This window comes from Cricetulus griseus, chromosome X (genome assembly GCF_003668045.3).
Source record: "Cricetulus griseus strain 17A/GY chromosome X, alternate assembly CriGri-PICRH-1.0, whole genome shotgun sequence".
Taxonomy (NCBI): domain Eukaryota; kingdom Metazoa; phylum Chordata; class Mammalia; order Rodentia; family Cricetidae; genus Cricetulus; species Cricetulus griseus.
Window position 1 is genome coordinate 71,726,089 of NC_048604.1, and position 21,815 is coordinate 71,747,903.

At 38.2% G+C, this 21,815-nt stretch overlaps 1 protein-coding gene across 3 annotated transcripts in view; it reads left to right on the top strand.

Moving 5' to 3' along the window:
• LOC100765371 (oligophrenin-1) overlaps positions 1-21,815 on the top strand; it is a 332,542-nt gene that overhangs the window by 228,221 nt on the left and 82,506 nt on the right. For 2 of the 3 annotated variants that reach the window (XM_027431711.2, XM_027431713.2), the window contains one exon: positions 10,348-10,377. The exons of the other annotated variant lie outside the window; for it this stretch is intronic. In XM_027431711.2, the coding sequence (XP_027287512.1) occupies positions 10,348-10,377 (30 nt within the window). The remainder of the gene's footprint in view (positions 1-10,347; positions 10,378-21,815) is intronic. 3 annotated transcript variants of the gene reach the window in all.

Genomic DNA, 21,815 nt, shown 5'->3' on the forward strand with positions numbered 1-21,815 from the left:
AGAAAAGAGAAAATAACAAATGCTGGAAAGGATGTGAGAATGTCTCTATAGCTCCATCCATTTACCTTCAGATTTCATTTTTCTTAATGGCTGAATAGTGTTCCATGTTCCATTTTGTAAAGGTACATTTACAGTAATGGTTTAGCTGATGGATATCTAGGCTGTTCCCAGTTTCTGGCTGTTATGAATAGAGCAGTAATGACCATGATGAGCAAGTGTCTCAGTAGTAAGATATATAGTCCTTTGCATATATGCTCAAGAATGGTATAACTGAGTCTTAGGGATATATCAATTTCAATTTTCAAGGAGCATCCACACTAATTTCCAGAGTGGCTGTACATGTTTGCACTCCCACAAGCAATGAATGAGAATTCCCCTTTCCCAGAATCCTTGCCTGCATTTGCTATCTTTTGCTTTATTGATCTTGGTCATTCTGACCAGGGTAAGATGAAATCTCAAAATAAGATGTTGAATAATTTTAAGTGTTTCTCAGACATCTGTGCTTCATCTTTTGAGAACTCACTATTTAGTTCTATATTCCACATTTAAATCAGTTTGTTTTCTTGACCTTTTGGTTCTTTTAGTTATTTATATGCTCTAGATACCAGTCATCTAGCAGATGTACAATTAATAAATTTTTCCCATTATTAGGCTGTCACTTTGCTAAAATGATGGTGACCTTTGTCATATAGAAGCTTTTATTGATCCATGAGGCTCCATCTATTAACTACTTAAAACTACTATTGGTATCCTATTCCCTGAGCCAGTGAATTTCAAGCCTAATATGCACTTTCTCTTTTATCATGTTCAGGGTATCTTGTTCTATGTTGATGTTCTTGTTCCATTTGTAGTTGAGTTTTGTGCTGACCAATACATACAGATCTGTTCTTATTCATCTACATATAGATATCCAGCTTGACCAACGCCATATGCTGAAGATGCTGTCTTTTCTTCAGTGTATATTTTTGGATTTATTTTTGTCAAAAATCAGGTGTTCATATATCTGTGGACTTATGTCTGGGTCTTCAATTTTATTATATCGATTAACTTGTCTATTTTTAGGCCAATACCATGCTGTTTTGTTACTCTAACTCTGTAATAAAACTTGAAACCTGGGATGGTGATACCTCCAGCAATTCAATTATTATTCAAGATTGTTTTAGCTATCCTGATTTGTTTCAATGACTCTATATGAATTTGGTAATTGTTTCCTCAACATCTGTGATAAATTGTGTTGGAGTTATTAATGGGGATCGCACTGAATGTGTTATTGGTAGAATGGCCATTTTCTTCAGCAAATCCTACTGGCCTGTGCCACCACAACTCCTGAATGTGGGTGTCAGTTAGGAGGCCTGGGCAATCTATGGGACCTCTGGTAGTGGATCAGTATTTATCCGTAGTACACAAATGGACTTTGGGAGCCCATTTCACATAGAGGGACACTCTCTCAGCCTAGACACATGGAGAGGGCCTAGGCCCTGCTCCAAATGATATGACAGACATTGAAGAACCCCCATGGAAGGTCTCACCCTTCTTACCCTCCCTGGGGAACAGAAAGGGGATGGGATGGGGAGTTTGTGGGGGACAGGGGAGGAGGGATTGACATGTAAAACAAGCTTGTTTCTAATTTAAATAAAAATGGAATCAGCCAAGATGTTCTACTGAAGATGAAGGAATAAAGAATGTATAAATACAAAAAAATGACCATTTTCACAATATTTATTTTATCGATCTATGAACCCGGGAGGTATATCCATCTTCTGATGTCTTCTTCTATTTCTTTCTTCAGTGCCTTAAAATTTTTAATATAAAAGTCTTTTGTTTTCTTGTTTAGAATCACCCCAAGATTTTTTTTGAGGTTATTGTGAAAGGAAGTATTTCCCTGATTCCCCCCACCCAGACTATTTGTCATTTGCATATAGGAAGACTACTGATTTTTGTCTATTAATTTGTTGAAAGTGTTTATCAGTTGTAGATTTTCCTGGGAGAGTCTTTAGAGTCTTTTCTGAAATAATTCATATCATTGGAAAATAAAGGTATATTGACTTCTTCCCTTCCTTTTTATATCCCCCATCTCCTTCAGTTTTATTATTCTAGCTAAGACTTTAAGTACTGTATTGGATATGTCTGGAGAGAATAGCAATCCTTATCTTGTTCCTGATTTTAGTGGAAACACTTTGAGTTCCTCTCCATATAGGTTGATGTTGGTTGTTGGTGTTCATTCAATAAACTCCCTTTATTATGTTGAGATATGTCCATTTTATCTGTAGTCTGGCCAGTACTTTTATTATGAAGGTATGTTGGCTTTCTCAAATGCCTTTTTTGAATCTAATCAGATGATCATGTGGTTTTTGTCTTTCAGTCTGTTTATGTGGTGGATTACATTCATTGATTTATGTATGTTGAACCATCCTTCATCTTTGGGATGAAACCAACTTGATAGATCATGGTGGATAATCTTTTTGACATGTTCTTGGATTTGGTTTAGAAGTATTTTTTGAGTGTTGAGTTTTTGCATCCATGTTCCTAAGGGATAATTGGTGTGTAGTTTTCATTTTCTTTTATTTATTTATTTATTTATTTATTTATTTATTTATTTATTTATTTATTTATTTTAGTTTAGCCTTTGTGTGGTTTTGGTGTCAGGGAAATAGTGGCTTTGTAAAGATGAATTAGGAAGTGTTCCTTCACTTTCTATTTTGAAATTTAATTTGAAGGATTTAGACTTTGTTTCTTCTTTGAAGGTCTGACAGAATTCTGCACTGAATCTATATGACCCTTTTTTGGGGGGGTATGGTTAATTACTGATTCTGCTTCTACTTTACTAGGGGTTATGGGTCTGTTTAAAATGCTTATTTGATCTTGATTTAACTTTGGTAGGTCATATTCATCAAGAAATTCACCTTTACATTTAGGTTTTCCAGTTTGGTGGAATAAAGATTTTAAAAGTATGCTCTAATGGTTCTCCAAACTACCTCAGTTTCTATTGTAATGTCTGCCTTTTCATTCCTAATTTTATTAACTTGGATCTTCATTCCATCTTTTGGTTAATTTTGTAAAGGTTTGTCTGTGTTGTTGATACTCTTAAAGAACCAACTCTTTGTTTGATTCTTTGAGTTTTTAAGCTTGCTTGTTTTATTTTACTGATTTTAGCCCTGTGTTTATTTTCTCCCATCTACACTTCTTGGGCATTTTTGCTTATTATTTTCCCAGAGCTTTCAAGTATGTTGTCAAGTTTTAAATATGGAACTTCTCTAGTCTTTTTTATATGGACATTTAGTGCTATGATCTTGACTCTTAGAATTGCCTTCACTATATATCATAGGTTTGGGTATATTGTATTTTCATTTTTATTAAATTCTAAAAAGTTTTTAACTTTTTCTTGATTTCTGGCTCGACACAATTTCATTTGTTTGTGGTTTTTAAGTTCCCTGAGTTTGTATACTTCCTGCTATTTTTTTTTTTTGTTATTGATATACAGCTTTAATCCATGATGGTCATGTAGGTTGCAGAATACCATTTCTATTTTTTATAACTTTGTACTGTAATATGTGGTCAATTTGAGAAAGTTCCATGGGCTGCTGAGAAGAAAGAATATTTTTTAGTGTTTGGGTGAAATGTTCTGTAGATGTCTATTGGGTTCAGTTGATTCATGACGTAATTTAACTACAGCAGGTGTGTTTTTTTTTTTTTTTTTTTTTTTGGTCAAGTTATTGCCTGGATAACCTGTCTGCTGGTGAGTGTGAGGTATTGAAGTCACCCTTTATCACAGTGTGAGGGTCAATACGTGATTTTATTTGTAGTAGTATGTCTTTTATGAACGTGGGTTCCCTTGTGTTTGGTCCATAGATGTTAAAAATTGCAATATCCTCTTGGTGGTTTTTTTTCTTTGATGAGTATGCAGTGTCCTTCTAGTCTCTTCTGATTAGTTTTGATTTGAAGTCATCTTGCTCAACTATTAAAATGGCTGCTTGATTTTGGGGGTCCATTTTATTGGAAAAACCTTTATACTGTCCTTTTACCCTGAGGTAATATCTGTCCTTGGTTGTAAAGTGAGTTTCCTGGATGCAGCAGAATGTATTTTTATTGTGAAATTAAGACTATTAAAATCAAGGCTTATTAGTGAGCAATGTTTATTACCCATATCTTTTTGTTGTTATGGTGTATATTTTTCCTTCCTCTTTTGACCAACTGTTCTGGGACTATTTATTCATTGTATCTACTTTAGTGTAGCTAACTTTCTCTTCAGTCTGAAGTTCTACTTCTAGTTCCTTCTGTAGAGCTGGATTGGTAGATAGTGCTTAAATCGGTTTTATCATAGAATGTCTTTCTTTCTCCCTGTATTACGATGGAGAGTTTGGCTGGGTATAGTAGTCTCTGCTGGCAAATGTAGTCTCTTAGAAGATATAAAACATCTACCCAGGCCCTCTTGCTTTCAGAATCTCCATTGAAATGTCAGGTGTAATACAGCAGTCTTTATATGTGACATGGTCTTTTTCTCTTGAAGCTTTTTTCTTTGTTTTTTTCTTTTTATAATTGTAATTAGACCAATTTGAAATTAGAAACAAGCTTCTTTTACATGTCAATCCCAGTTCCCTCTTCATCCCCTCCACCACTGACCCCACCCCATTTCTGCTCCCCAAGGAGGGTGAGGCTTTCCATAGGGGGATCTTCAAAGTCTGTCATAACATTGGAGCAGGGCCTAGACCCTCCCCCATGAGTCAAGGCTGGGAGAGTATCCCTCTATGTAGAGTGGGCTCCCAAAGTCCATTTGTGAAATGGGGGTAAATACTGATTCACTACCAGAGGTTCCATAGATTGCCTAGGCCTTGAAACTGACATACTCATTCAGGGGGTCTGGGTCAGTCCTATGGTGGTTTCCCAGCTATCAGTCTGGGGTCCATGAGCAACACCTTGTTCAGGTCAGCTGTTTCTATGTCATCACTCCTCTCTCTCTGCAACTGGATTCCACAGGTCACCTCAGTGTTTAGCTGTGGGTGTCTGCTTTTGCTTCCATCAGCTACTAGATGAAGGCTCTAGAATGGCATATAAGGTAGTCATCAATCTCATTATCGGAGAAGGGCTTTTACGGTAGCCTCTTGACTATTGCTTAGATTGTTAATTGCGGTCAAACTTGTAGATCTCTGGACATTTCCCTAGTGCCAGAATTCTCTTTAAACCTATATTGGCTCCCTCTATGATGGTATCTCTTTTTCTTGCTCTCCTCTATTCTTCCCCTGAGTAAATCTTCTTGCTCTCTCATGTCCTCCTTTCCCCTCCACCTCTCCCCTTTTCTTTTTTCTAGCTCCCTCTCCCCTCGTCCCATGTTCCCTATTACCTCAGGAGATCTTGTCCCTTTCCCCTTCTCTAGGGGACCATGTGTGTCTCTCCTAGGGTCCTTCTTGTTTCCTAGCTTCCCTGGCGGTGTGGATTGTAGGCTGGTAATCCTTTGCTCTAAATCTAAAATCCATATATGAGTGAGTACATACCATGTTTTTCTTTTTGCTACTAGGTAACCTCACTCAGGATGGTTTCTTCTAGTTGCATCCATTTTCCTGCAAATTTCAAGATTCCATTGTTTTTTTCTCCCCATTGAGTAGTACTCCATTGTGTAAATGTACCACATTTTCTCCATCCATTCTTCAGTTGAGGGGCATCTGGGTTGCTTCCAGATTCTGGCTATTACAAATAATGGTGCTATGCACATGGTGGAACAGATGACCCTGTTGTATGAATGTGCATCATTTGGATATATGCCTAAGAGTGGAATTGCTGGATCTTGTGGTAGGCTGATTCCCATTTTCCTGAGGAACCTCCATACTGATTTCCAAAGTGATTGTACAAGTTGTGACCCCCACCACCAACAGTGGAGGAGTGTTCCCCTTTCTTCACATCCTCTCCAGCATAAACTGTCATTGGTGTTTTTGATTTTAGCCATTCTGATGGTATCTCAGAGTTGTTTTGATTTGCATTCCCTGATGGCTAAGGATGTTGAGCACTTTCTTATGTGTCTTTCAGCGTTTTTAGATTCCTCCATTGAGAATTCTCTATTTAGTTCTATACCTCACAATTTAATTGGATTAGTTGGTGTTTTGGTGACTAGCTTCTTTAGTTCTTTGTATACTTTGGAAATCAGCTCTCTGTCAGATGTGTAGTTGCTGAATATCTTTTCCCAGTCTGTGGGCTGCCATTTTGTTTTGTTGAGTTTGTCCTTTGCCTTATAGAAGCTTCTCAGTTTCAGGAGGTCCCATTTATTAATTGTTGATCTCAGTGTCTGTGCTACTAGTGTTATATTCAGGAAGTTGTCTCCGTACCAATTCGTTTGAGGGTACTACCTTCTCTTCTAAGAGGTTCAGTGTGGCTGGATTCATGTTGAGGTCTTTAATCCATTTTTACTTAAGATTTGTGCATTTTGATAGATATGCTTCTATCTGCAGTCTTCTACATGCCAGCATCCAGTTATGCCAGCACCATTTGTTGAAGGTGTTTTCTTTTTTCCATTGTATAATTTTAGCTTCTTTGTCAAAAATCAGATGTTTGTAGGTATGTGGTTTAATATCAGGGTTTTCAATTCGATTCCATTGGTCTACCTGTCTATTTTTGTGCCAATATGAAGCCCTTTTCAGGACTATAGCTCTATATTGTTGTTCTGGCTATCCCGAGTCTTTTGTTTTTCCATGTAAAGTTGAGAATTGTTCTTTCAAGGTCTGTGAAGAATTGTAGTGTGTTTTTGATGGGGATTTCATTGAATCTGTAGATTGCTTTTGGTAAGATTGCTATTTTTACTATGTTGATCCTACCTATCAAAGATCATGGAAAGATCTTTCCATTTCCTGGTATCTTCTTTAATTTCTTTCTTTAAAGACTCAAAATTCTTGCCATACAGGTCTTTCACTTGTCTACTTAGCATTACCCCAAGGTATTTTATGTTGCTTGTCGCAATTGTAAAGGGTGATGTTTCTCTGATTTCTTTCTCAGCCCAGTTATCTTCTGTATATAGTAGGGCTACTGATTTTTTTGAGTTAATATTTTATCCTGCAACTTTGATGAATGTGTTTATCAGCTGGAGGACTTCCCTGGTAGAGTTTTCGGGTCACTTATGTAGACTATCATATCATCTGCAAATAGTGAAAATTTGACTTCTTCCTTTCCAATTTGTATCCCTTTGATCTCCTTTTGTTGTCTGATTGCTCTAGTACAATATTGAAGAGATATGGAGAGAATGGACAGGCTTGTCTTGTTCCTGATTTTAGAGGAATTGCCTTGTGTTTCTGTCCCTTTAGTTTGATGTTGGCTGTTTCTTTACTGTATATTGCTTTTTATTATGTTTGTTTATGTTCCTGTTATTCCTGATATCGCCAAGACCTTTATCATGAAGGGGTGCTGGGTTTCGTCAAAGGCTTTTTCAGCATCTAGTTGGATGATCATACGATTTTTCTTTCTCAATTTGCTTATATTGTGGATTACACTGATAGATTTTCCTATGTTGAACCATCCCTGCATCCCTTGGAGGAAGCCTACTTGAACATGGTGGATGATTTTCCTGATGTGTTTTGGATTTGATTTGCCAGTATTTTATTTATTTTTGCATCAATGTTCATGAGGGATATTGACCTGTAGTTCTCTTTCTTAATTGTGTCTTGTTTGGCTTGTGTACCAAGTTATTGAAGCCTCATAAAAGGAGTTTGACAATGACCCTTCTGCTTCTATTGTGTGGAACACTTTGAGGAGAATTGCTATTAGCTGTTCTTTGAATTTCTTGTAGAATTCTGCACTGAAGCCTTATGGCTCTGGGCTTTTTTTTTGATGACTGCTTCTATTTCATTAGGGGTTATAGGTCTATTTAAATTGCTTATCTCTTCTCGATTTAATTTTGGTAAGTGATATCTATCCAGAAAATTGTCCATTTCCTTTAGATTTTTGAATTTTGAAGAGTACAAGGTTTCAAAGTATGACCTGATGATTCTCTGGATTTCCTCTGTGTCTGTTGTTATGTCTCCCTTTTCATTTCTGATTTTGTTAATTTGCATGTTCTCTCTCTGCCTTTTGGTAAGTCTGGATAAATGTTTTCTATCTTGTTGATTTTCTCCAAGAACCAACTCTTTGTTACATTTATTCTTTGTACTGTTACCTTAGTTTCTACTTTATTCATTTCAACCCTCAATTTGATTATTTCTTGGCATCTACTCCTCTGGGGTGAGTTTGCTTCTTTTTGTTTTAGAGCTTTCAGTTGTACTGTGAATTCTCTAGTGTGACTATTCTCCAGTTTCTTCATCCTGGCACATAGTGCTATGAACCTTCCTCTTAACATTGCTTTCAAAGTGTCCCATAAGTTTGGGTATGTTGTGTTTTCATTCTCATTGAATTCTAGGAAGTCTTCAATTTCTTTTTTATTTCTTCCTTGACCCAGGAATTGTGCAGTTGTGCATTATTTAATTTCTATGAATTTGTAGGTCTTCTGCAATTTGTGTTGTTGTTGAATTCTAACTTTAAATCATGGTGGTCTGATAAGATAAAGGGGGTTATGCCATTTTTTGTACCTGTTGAGGTTTGCTATGTTGCCAAGTATCTGGTCGATTTTAGAGAAGGTTCCATGTGGTGCTGAAAAGAAGGTATATTATTTTGTGTTTGGATGGAATGTTCTATAGATGTCTGTTAAACACAATTGTGTATAACTTCTTTTAGTTCCTTTGTTTCTTTGTTAAATTTCTGTCTAGTAGTCCTGTCTAGTGGTGAGAGTGGGGTTTTGAAGTCTCCCACTATATGTGTGTGAAGTTTTATATGTGATTTGACTTTTAGTAATGTTTCTTTTACAAATGTCGATGCCTTTGTTTTGGGGGCATAGATGTTCAGAAATGAGACATCATCTTAATGGCTTTCTCCTTTGAGGAATATGAAATGACCTCCTTCACCTCTTTTGATTGCTTTTAGTTTAAAGTCTAATTTGTTAGATATTAGGACTGCCACCCCTGCTTGTTTCTTGGTTCCGTTTGATTGGAAAATCTTTTCCCAACCATTGACTCTGAGGTACCATCTGTCTTTGAAGTTGTGGTGTGTTTCTTGTATGTAGCAGAAGGATGGATTCTGTCTTTTTATCCATTCTGTTAGCCTGTGTCTTTTTATAGGTGAGTTAAGACCATTAATATTGAGGGATTTTAATGATCATTGATTGTTCGTTCTTGTTTGTTTTGTATTTATTTTGGTGGTGGATTTGTTTGTGATTTCCTCCCGTTTTTTCTTTTGGATGTTGGTAAACTGGGATTATCTATTGCCTATGATTTTTGGTTGTAGTTAAATTCTTTAGGTTGGAGTTTTCCTTCCAGAACTTTCTGTAGGGCTGGATTAGTGGATATGTATTATTTAAATCTTGTTTTGTTATGGAATATCTTTTTCTCTTCATCTATAGTGGTTGAAAGCTTTGCTGGGTATAGTAGTCTGGGCTGGCATCTGTGGTCTCTTAGTGTTGGTAGAATATCTATCCAGGACCTTCTGACTTTCAGGGTTTTCATGGAGATGTCAGGTGTAATTCTGATAGGTTTGCCTTTATATGTTACTTGACCTTTTTCCTTAGCTGCTGTTAATATTCTTTCTTTATTCTGTATATTTGGCATTTTTATTATTATGTGGATAGGGGAATTTTTGTGGTTCATTCTGTTTGGTGTTCTTTTGCTTCTTGTACTTTCATTGGCACATCTTTCTTTAGGTTGGGAAAGTTTTCTTCTCTGATTTTGTTGAATATGTTTTCTACACCTTTGAGGTGGGTTTCTTCACCTTCTTATATACCTATTGTTCTTAGGTTTGGTCTTTTCATGGTATCCCATATTTGCTGGGTATTTTGTGTTAGGGAATTTTTGGACTTAAGATTTTCTTTGGTTGGTGAATCTATTTCTCCTAGTGTATCTTCAATGCCTGAGATTCTCTCTTCCATCTCTTGTATTTTGTTGGTTACGCTTCCATCTGTAGTTCCTGATCGTTTACCCAGCTTTTCTATTTCCAGCATTCCCTCAGTTTGTGTTTTTTTAATCGTCTCTATTTCAGTTTTCAGGTCTTGAACTGTTTCTTTCATCTGTTTGATTGTTTTTTCTTGGCTTTCTTTAAGAGAATTTTTCGTTTCTTGTATTCCTTGTTTTGAATTTTCTTCCATTTCTTTAAGGGATTTTCTCATATCCTCTTTGAGGGCCTCTATCATTTTTATGAAGTTGATTTAAGGTCCTTCTCTTCTGCTTCATCTGTGTTGGGATGTTCAGGTGTTGCTGGTGTAAGGTCCCTAGACTCCAGTGGTGTCATATTGGTTTTTCTGTTGTTGTATGTGTTTTTATATTGTTTTTTTCCCATCTCTTCTTCCAGTGTGCGCAGAAGGAGTCTCTTCCTCTCCTGGTGAGTACGGGACCAAGGTTCCCTTCTAGTGGGTGCAAGCAGGTCCAATACTCTGATGGCTCTCCCCTTCCTCGTCCTGTGGGCAGAGACAGGGACTAGGACACTGGCTGGCAGTCTCTGAGTAGTCTGGACCCTACTGGGATGGGGTCTGCAAGAGCACTGTCCCCAGGCCTTAGGTGGCTCCAAGCAGGGTTCCAGAATGTGGGCCAGAAACAGGCCCAAGCTTGTCTTGTGGGCAGAGAAAGGGAGTATGGCACTGGCTGCCAGTCTCTGGCTGGGCTGGACCCCGCTGGGATGGGATCCACAGAGCTCACTCCTCAGGCCCTGGGTCGCTCCAAGCAAGGTGCCCAAATGTGGGCTCTCTTGCAGCTTTTAATATTATTTATTTATTCTGTACATTTTATGTTTTGATTTTGTGTTGTGGGGAATTTCTTTTCTTGTCCTGTCTGTTTGATACTTGGTATATCTCTTGTACCTTGATAGGCATTATTGTATTTTGGTTGGGAAAAATTTCTTCTATGATTTTGTTTAAAATAGTTTCTTTGCCTTTGACCTGTGTTCCTTCTCCTCCTTTCTCAATTCCTATTATTTGTAGCTTTGTTGTTTTCATAGTGCCCCAAACTTCCTGGATGTTTTGTGCCTGAGTTTTCTTTTAATTTAACATTTTCTTTGACTGAGCTTTCCATTTCTTCTTCTATGAAATTCTTTCTTCTTTGTCTCTTAATATATTGGTGACACTTATTTCTGAGGTTTGAATTTTTTATTTCCAGATATATTTCACTTTGGGTTTACTTTTAGTGATTTTATTTCTTTGTTAAATTCTACCTTAATGTCTTCGTTTTTATTATTTCATTCAACTGTTTGTGATTTCATGGTCTTCATTACACTATTCATTCATATCCTCTTTAAGGTCTTTGAACATATTCATAACTGTCATTTTGAAGTCTTTGTCTTGTGTGTTTTGGATAGGTTACTTTTTTCTGGGCCTAATACAATATGAATGCTGGCTTCTGGGAGAGGCACTCTATCTTGGTTGTTCATAATTATGTTCTTGCACTGAGATATAGATTTAGTGGAGTTATGATGTTTGAGGCATTTCTTGGTGCAGATATCTCATCTCATCTTTGTTGAGTTGGTATTATGTTCTTTGGCTCGTGTTGCCCAATTGTGGCAGCTGTGAGTTCTCTGAGTACCAGCCAAGGGTAGTAGTGGCTATAGTTCCTGGTAGAGAGTGGTTCTGGGTCTCAGCCAACTGTAGTAGGGGTGGGGTCCCTGGTGTAGATCCATTATGTTGGTCAATGGAGAATAACTAAGGAATAGAGATTAGGTTGAATGAAAAATTGAGAGGGGCAGTGGGAAACAACAAGGGAAATCTGGGTTCATACCAAGAGGTAAAGTATATCGGGGTGAAGGTTGTCTAGAGTAGGGTCTCCTGTGTTCAGGTTAAAGCAGGAATAAGGCCAGATTGGGTGAGATGGAATGGAGGACAGGAAAGGAGAATGGATGTCCCCCACCTGCGTCCCTTTCTAGTGTGGCAGCTTTGGGTCCCTGATAAAAGAGATATTCTGCGGGTTTGAGAAGTCACAAAGGACTTGAGATGGGCTAGAAGGAAAGTCTTAAAGGGGCCATCAGGAATAACTAGAGGAACCCTTGGTCTACTCCATGATGCTGAGTACCTAGGGCATAGGGGTGGGCTTGGAGGAGAAGCTTCTGTGGGCAGGCCATGAAAGAATTAAGGGTAAGTCTAGAGAACAGTAACTAGTATATTAATTCTAAACCTTTCTAGTATTAAATATATAATATGTTCGACTCACTGTAACATGTAGATGACACATATTTGAATTAAGTCAAAATGATAACATAGTTCATACTGATGTTTCTTCCCACAGCAGAACATTTTTATTTGTTAGTAATTATATGTCATTTAAATTCTTTTTGTCTTTGAAAATTTTATACAATTGTACAATGTTTTTGAGCATATCTATTCACTACTACTGCCCTTCAATTCTTCCTAGTACCCCTCCATCCCACCTCCCTCCTAACTTCATACCCCACAGAAATATGTTTACAGAACAGTTTTATGTTGCATCCATTTAGAAAACTAATAGTAGTAGGTTTGTGTCTGAAGTGTATGAGCTCCCTTATCACAGGTCCTTGAACAGATTTATAGTAGTAGACATGTACTTCCTTCTAAGGAGTGGGCCTTAAGTTGAATAAGAAAGTGCATTGTGTTCTCTATGTCCTTCAAGACGCTATTGCACCCATGAATAGAGTTCAGAGCTGGGTAAAGACTCTTGATGACTTTCTCCCAGAAGCCTGCATAGCACCTTCCAGGAGTGTGAAAGCTAACTACCTGGGAAGTAGCTGCCTGATCAGTAACAACTAGATTTCTCCAAGTCCTGTGACAAAAAATGTGTTGTATTTTTAGTAAAAGGGTCTTACCATCCAGTTCTGGTGGGTTAATAACAGCAATATTCTACGATGTTTGGGGATTTTCTGCCCACTTCCAACCAACAAGTTGAGTAAAGGTACACCTTACCTGGCACTGGGCTTTTTATTTGGCCATCTATGGCTTCTTGGAGGAGCATTATCTTCTCTTTATGGTAACTCCATTTAAACTCACGTGTGTGAAAAAGTGTGTGTGTGTGTGTGTGTGTGTGTGTGTGTGTGTGTGTGTGTGTGTGTGTGGAGTTTATGAAACAGTAGTTTTCCATATGGATTTTTTCAAGCATCCTCTGTGTTAGTTATCCTTTTTCCTTCCTTCCCCTCTGTCATACACTCCTATCACCCTCCCCAATTGGCCCACCTCCTTCCCTATGATCTCTACTCTGTCTGTCCAACTGTAGTTTTCTTATATGTCTTGAGAGGTTTTGTTGTTGCTTTTAAGACTCTCTTTGGCTTTGTATTTCAGAATATTCATGCATTTCCCTGAGTTTGGGTATTTTTTAAATGTACTATATTTAGATTTTTAGGCTTTTGCATATATAGTTTTCATAAAATTGTGGATTTCTCACTATTAGTTATTAAAATATTTTCCTGTCATCTCTTTTGTTATTTCTTGTTGTATATTGGTGTGCTTAGTGGCATCACATTTTGCGATTCTTATTTTTCTGTCTTTTTTTTAGATTAGAAACTCTTGATCTATCTTCAAGTTTGCTGATTGTTCCTTCCTGTAGCTTAAATCTACTATTGTGCGTCTCTAATAAATTTTTATTGCATTTATTATACTTCCTATTTTTGGGCTTATAGTAGTTTTATGACCAACATTTCAGTCTTTCTTTGACCCTAGATGGGCTCTTCATAGCTATTTCTATTTTTGAGTCTCCTTCATAAAGAGGAGGGCCTGTGATTTAGAGAACCAAGAAGCTTCCAAATTATCCTTAATTGCTTACCACAAAATACTCATTTTAAGTAGCTGGGTGTGGTGTTTTATGCTTGTGATTTCAGCACTCGGGCAGCTAATGCAAAAGGATTAAAAATTCAAGTCCAGCTTGAGCTACACATTGATATCCTGTCCCCAAACGAAACAACAAAACCAAACAACAAAAATAGACCCGGCAAAGTGTCTTAGGAGGTAAAATGCTTGCCATGTAAATGTCAGGATCAGAGTTAGATTACCAGTGCCATGTAAATGCCAGGCAGATGTGGTGGTCTGTACAAGCAAGCTCTGGGTTTTAGTTGAGACAGCCTGCCTAAATATATCATGTGAATAGAGATGGGGGAATATGCCTATTTGTCATCCTATGGCCTCCCCATGTACCCTTGAGATGTCTCTGCATATATGCATGTGATTGAATACTTGGAACATGCAAACATACACACATACCACAAATACTCACACAAAATGCCCCCCACTAGGATTTCATTGTGTTCTGAGAGCACCCTTAATCTCAAACTCCTTTATGAGAAGCTGTGGGACTCTCAATTTTTGTGGTCTTCTCTCCTTGGAGTGAGAACCTGGGTACCAGTGGTCAGGGTTCTTGGTTGGGTATAATGAAATTCTTTTCTCATACACACCAAGGTCAGGATATTGTATGGTGGCAACAATCATTTGTCTTCTTGGCCACCTTTTTTCCTTCATGGAACCAGTGCCCTGTAAACCGGGCACAGGTATGACTGTAGCCCAGTGGTCCTCATTCATTATCTATGATTACAGTACTTTCTTTGGTAAAATATTTGTTTTTCATGTATGTATGTGAATACTTGTATATATGTATGTGTATCACATGTATGCCTGCTGCCTATGGAGGTCAGAAGAGTATGTTAGATGCTCTGGAACTAGAGGTGCAGACAGTTGTGAGCTGCCGTGTGGGTGCTGGGAATTGAACCCAGGTCCTCTGCAAGAGGAACCAGTTCTCTTAACCTCTGCTTCAGCCCCTCGGGTACTTTCTAGAGATTCTTCAATAATTGTTTTTTTTTAAAGTAATTTTCTCTATTTAGGGACTGGTTTGCTGTGATAAAATCTCTTGGTACCATTTTGTTCAGACATATCTCTTCTGATTGGCCAAGTTCTTGATGCAAAAAATATGTACTATAGCAGTTTAATCAGGCTTTCCAAACGACAGTAAGATATTTCTTTCCAATTTGTATTTCTTGCACAGTTACTTAGATTTTCCTTTTACTCATTCATGTGTCACTGAGGTATAGGTGCACAGCTTTTGGAGTATACTTCTACCTGCCATATGTCCTTTGAATTATCTGTTTTATCTTTCTGTGGTCATTTTTCTGTCTCATATTTGCACAGACTCAGTCCATATTTCTTCTGATCCATACATTCTTTTGGAGCATTTTATCACAGAGACCTAGTCCACTATTTTAAGAAAAACTGCTCATCCATTTTTATCATCATGGAATCCATATCATACACTTTGCTTATTTGTTTATCTTTCATTCCATATCACTAGCACTCAGGCTCCACACAGAGGGCTTTGTCAGTTTTGGTGTTGTGGTATTCCTAGAGCCACATGGTGCCTTGCACATAATAGACACCCCCTTTTCGTGTGTTGCTAGTAATGAAATCTAGGACCTAATCCATGTGAAACACATATTCTACTATTGAGTGATACTCCCAGGCCACATAGTAGACTTTTAGTAAATATTTCTAGAATGAGTAAATGGGTTAGACTCTGACAATTTTTATGGATCTGGAGACCAGAACTATCCAAAAGGATTTTTTGTGAATATGGAAATATTTTTATCCATGTTCTCCAATATGATAGTGCTGGGTTCCTGAAGCCATCAAAGTCTGAAAAGATGTTTAATACAACCGAGGAGCTATGTTTTTTATATTAATTTAGATTTAAAATCACAAATCTTAAGATCAGAGTTTCTGAGAGCCATCTGCCTTGGCATGGGGTCCTTCCAAATCTTATTTATTTGTAATTTTTGAGAATCAAGAAAATGAAAGTTTATTCAAAAGGAACATTTTATTAGAGTTTCAAAGAAAAACTCCAAGGCAGACAAGTTGTAAATCTCAGCAGCTGCCCGGAGGAGGAGAATGAAGAATGGAAAAATGCCATGATGTTTGAAGCCAACATGGAGGTCAGCCACATGGCAATCAGCCACATGGCAAGGAGGGGGGCCTTACAGAGAGCACCAGAGAAAGCATACTTAACTTCTACCTTCCACCCGAAAGAAAGAGGCAGAAAAAAGGAAATGGAAGTTACACTTTTCTTTCAGAAAGGTGGGCAGACTCAACATAAACTCATGGTGGCCTATAGGGACTGCATTAGGGGGTAGGAAAATTTTTATTTTTATTTATTTACATTCATTAAGTTAATGTCAGAGTTGCTGTCATTTTCCTATATATCCTGTGCACTCTAAGTTTTTGGGGGTCCTTACAGAAACTCCCTTTGCTTATAATTATTATGGATAAACAAGCCTGGGATTCTGGGGATTGCCTACAGATGATAGCACATTCTAATTTTCCCTGCTTCAGAAACAAACAAACAAAAAACCAAACTAACATCTAGTTGTCTCCTCATTACTTCTTTCATATGGGATGCTTTACTGATGCATATCCAGTTTTCTGCAATAAAAGTGTGACACATAGCATATGGAAAAATCTTGAGAACGTCGTTCTGTCAGAAAGAAAACTATGATTAAATAGCAGTTGCTGGGCTACGAATATAGCTCAGTTGTTGATTACTTGCCTACTGTGTCTGAAGCTCTGGGTTTGATTTCCAGCACCAGAAAAAAAAAAAAAACATCAAATGTTTTCGGCTTATATTTGCATAAATTTTCTCTATTTGGCTAATCTACAAGGAATGTAGATTAGTGGTAGTCTTAGGGTAATAGTAGACAAATGGAGAGTGTTTACTAAATGTTATGTTTCTTTCCTTTTTTTAAGTGTCGACTGTCCTATTATGGTCATGGCTATCCAGCTATAAAAATATACTTAAAGACTGCCAATTATTTTTTTTAACTGTGAAATTTGGTTTTATTTTTTGGTTGCTTTTTTCCTTTTTAAATTTAAATTAGAAACAGACTTCTTTTACATGTCAATCCGAGTTCCCTCTCCCTTCCCTCCTCCCCTGCCCTCTACTGACCCCCCCATTCCATCCCATTTCTGCTTCCCAGGGAGGGTGAGGCCTTCCATGGGGGAAACTTCAGAGTCTGTCATATCATTTGGGGCAGGGCTAGGCCCTCCCCCATGTGTCTAGCATGAGAGAGTATCCCTCTATGTGGAATGGACTCCCAAAGTCCAATCGCACACTAGGGATAAATACTGATCCACTACCAGAGGCCCCATAGATATCCCAGGCCTCCTAACTGACATCCACGTTCAGGGGAAGACTGCCAATTATAATCTTTGATATGTTTGTGTTCACACATTTTCTTCAAAACTTTTCCACTCTTTTTCAGCAGAAATTAGATTGGAATCCATATTTTTTCTTTTTTTATTTATTCTTGTGTCATGTAATAATCCTACCTTACTCCCTTCTTCCTTTCCTTCCAGTCTCTCCCCCTGCCTCACTTCCCATTCCCACAAGTTCTGTGTCACCTTTACCCCAGCACATCTAGCAGGCAGAACAAATTATAGGCCAAAGATTTTGTGGCTGGGTTGGTGTCATAATCCATCCACTTGCAGCCTTGCCTGGTCACAGAACATGGCCAATTCAAGCTCTGTATCTCCCATTACTAGGAGTCTTTGCTAGGGCTACTCCCATAAATTCTAGGGAGTTTCTATTGTACTACGTTTCTACCTCACCCCCAATTGTCCCCAGTTCCATTCATCTCTCTCAGTCCTCCCCCACTGCCTCCTTATCCCTCCTGCTCTCCCTCCACCTGCCTCCAGTCTACCTGTGAAATCTATTCTATTTGCCTTTTGCAGGGAGATCCATGCATCTCCCCTTGAGCCCTCCTTGTTACTTAGCCTCTCTGGGTCTGTGGGTTATGCATGATTATCTTTTACTTTATAGCTAATGTCCTCACAACCGAATACATACCACGTTTGTCTTTCTGGGTCTGGGTTATCTCACTCAGGGTGATATTTTTCTGGTTCTATTCATTTGCCCGCAGATTTCATGATGTCATGTTTTAACAGCTGGGTAATACTCCATTGTGTAAATGTGCTACATTTTCTCTATCCATTCTTCAGTTGAGGGGCATCTAACTTGTTTCCAGTTTCTGTCTATTATGAATGAAGCTACAATGAACACAGTTGAGCAAGTGTCCTTATAGTTTGATTGAGTGTTCTTTGGGTATATGCCCAGGAGTGGTATAGGTTAGTCTTGAGGTGGATTGATTTCTGATTTCCTGAGAAACCACCATCTTGATTTCCAAAGTGGCTGTGCAAGTTTTCACTCACAACAGCAGTGGAGAAGTGTGTCCCTTGTTCCACATCCTTGCCAGCATGAGCTGTAATCTGTGTTTTTGATCTTAGCCATTCTAACAAGTAGAAGACAGAGTCTTAGAATCATTTTGATTTGCATTTCTCTGATGACTAAAGATGGTGAACATTTCTTTCAGTGTTTCTTGGCTATTTCAGTTTCCTCTGTTGAGAATTCTCTGTTTAGATCTGTACCACATCTTTAATTGGGTTATTTGGTTTCTTGATGTCTAGTTTCTTGAGTTCGTTACATATTTTGGAAATTAGCTGTCTTAAGGTTTCTGTTGCTATGAAGAGACACTGTGAGTATGGCAACTCTTATAAAGGAAATGCATTTAGTCAGGGTGGCTTACATTTTCAGAGGTTTAGTCCATTATCATCATAGTGGCATGCAGGCAGACATGGAGCTGGTGAAGAAACTGAGAATCCTACATCTTGACCTGCAGGGAACAGGAAGTGGCATGTGACACTGGGCATAGCTTGAACATTGGAGACTTCAAAGCCCACCCCAACAGTGACACAAGGCTATACCTAATCCAACAAGGCCACACCTCCTAATAGTATTGCTCCCTTTGGGGGTCATTTTCTTTCAAGCTACCACAAGCCCTCTGTGGGATGTGGGTTGATGAAGATATTTTCTTATTCTATATGCTGCCATTTTGTCCTATTGATGGTATAATTTATCATCAGATGCTTTTCAGCTTCAAGAGGTCCCTTTTTATTTAAATTAGAGACAACCTCCTTTTACATGTCAATCTCAGTTCCCTCTCCCTCCCCTCCGCCCCTGTTCCCCCTACCCCCTATCCCAACCCCTTTCTGCTCCCCAGGGAGGGTGAGGCCTTCCACGAGGGATCTTCAAAAAAAAAATCTGTCATCATTTGGAGCAGGGCCTAGACCCTCCCCCATGTGTCTAGGCTGAGAGAGTATCCCTCTATGTGGAGTGGGCTCCCAAAGTTCATTCGTGTACTAGGGGTAAATACTGATCCACTACCAGTGGCCCCTTAGATTGTTCAGACCTCCAAACTGACTTCTTCCTTCAGGGCGTCTGCAACAGTCCTATGCTGGTTTCCCAGCTATCAGTCTGGGGTCCATGAGTAACCCCTTGTTCAGGTCAGCTGTTTCTGTGGGTTTCTCCAGTCTGGTCTTGACCCCTTTGCTCATCACTCCTCCCTCTCTGCAACTTGATTCCAGAGTTCAGCTCAGTGTTTAGCTGTGGGGTCTGCTTCTGCTTCCATCAGCTGCTGGATGAAAGCTCTAGGATGGCATATAAAGTAGACATCATTCTCATTATCGGAGAAGGGCTTTTATGGTAGCCTCCCCACTATTGCTTAGATTGTTAGTTGCAGTCAAACTTGTAGATCTCTGGACATTTCCCTAGTGCCAGAATTCTCTTTAAACCTATATTGGCTCCCTCTATGATGGTATCTCTTTTTCTTGCTCTCCTCTATTCTTCCCCTGTGTAGATCTTCTTGTTTCCTCATGTCCTCCTCTCCCCTTCTCTTTCTTCTAACTCCCTCTCCCCTTCCCCATGATCCCCATTGCTTAGGAGATCTTGTCCCTTTCCCCTTCTCTAGGGGACCATGTGTGTCTCTCTTAGGGTCCTCCTTTTTTCCTAGCTTCTCTGGTAGTGTGGATTGTAGGCTGATACTTCTTTGCTCTATATTTAAAATCCATATATGAGTGAGTACATACCATTTTTGTCTTTTTGTGACTGGGTTACCTCACTCAGGATGGTTTCTTCTAGTTCCATCCATTTTCCTGAGAATTTCAGTATTCCATTTTTTTTTCTGGCTGAGTAGTACTCCATTGTGTAAATGTACCACATTTTCTCTATCCATTCCTCAGTTGAGGGGCATCTAGGTTACATCTAGTTTCTGGGTATTATAAATAATGCTGTTATGAATATGGTTGAACAGATGTCCTTGTTGTATGAATGTTCATCTTTTGGGTATATGCCTAAGAGTGGAGTTGCTGAATCTTGTGGTAGATTGATTCCCATTTTCCTGAGGAACTGCCATATTGATTTGCAAAGTGGCTATACCAGTAGTGAAGGAGTGATCCCCCTTTTCCATATCCCAAGAGGTCCCTTTTATTAATTGCCATTCATAGTGCCTGTGCTATTGGTGTTTGTTTAGGACATTCCCTCCTGTGCCAGTGCATTCAAAACTATTTCCAACTTATATCAAGTTCAATTTATCTGTTTTTATGTTGAGGTCTTTGATCCACTTGGGTTTGAGTTTTGTGCAGGGTGCTAAATATGGATCAATTTACATTCTTATACATGTTTACATCCAGTTAGACCAGCATCATTTGTTAAAGATGCTTTCTTTTTACTTTGTATATTTCCCTGCTTGTTTATCAAAAATTGGGTGTCCATAGGTGTGTGGATTTGCTTCTGGGTCTCAGGTTCAATTCCATTGATCCATCTATCTGTTTTTATACCAATACTGTGCAATTTTTAATCACTATAGCTCTGTAGCACAGCTTGAAATCAGGGATAGTGAATCCTCTTGAAGTTCTTTAATTATTCAGGATTATTTTAGTTACATGGTCAAATGACTGAACTTCAGGACCATGGAGAACTAAAATGTGACAAACCAAAGTAAAATTACCTCAGCTTATTTTTAATCCCTTTGAAAGACATTCATTGTCTACCCCTAAATATAACCTAATACCGTTTTGACTATCAAAACCTTTAAAATTTATTCTTAGTAAACTGTCAACTTCCTCCCATTCCAAAGCTAAGAATGTGATCAGATAGCATTTGAAGCCTGTACAAGATTTCCCTTCTTTAGTATAGCCTGCACACCTGATGCGTCCTCCAGTGTTGCCATGAAAATGTTACCATGTTGTAACTTGGCATTCAAGGTAACAAAAAATTATATTCTAAGTCTGTGGTCACTCATATTTGACTCCAGAATAAACTATATCTTATTTCTTTTGAGGTGAGAGCTGTGTTTTTGAAGTGATACATCGATAATGAACACTTGAGCTATTTCTACCTTTTATTGCTTGTGACTAGTGATACTGTAAAAGTGTGCATGTACTCATTTACTCATTTGCATCCCAGATTTCACTTCATAAAATATTTAATTAATGTACATGTGTTGTATATATGTAAGATATATATTTACATTTGTGCCAGTGTGCACACAGATGTCAAAAGAGGATTTCTGGTGTCCTTCTCTATCACTCTATTTTATTCCTATTTCTCAATGAACTTGGAGCTAGGCTTCAGGCAACAAGGTCTAGAAATCCTCCTGTGTATATCCACTTTCCACAGTTCTGGGATTATAGGCACATATGTTTACACCGTTTTTTTTTATATGGCTTCTGGGGCTTTGAACTTAGGTTCTCATGCTGGTGCAGTATGCATTCTTACCTGTTTAATTATCTTCCTCCCTTTCACTATGTATCTAGGAATTGAATTGCAGGATCACATGTTAATTCTGTATTTTGATTTTTAAAGGACTTGCTAGTGTTTTGTATAGAAACTGAACAATTTTATATGTTACCTAATTTTATGTAGTCTATCCTCATTTGTGAGACAAGTTTTCGTTTGTTTCTCTAAGATCCATAGCCTGTTTTTAATTGGGTCATTTTTCCT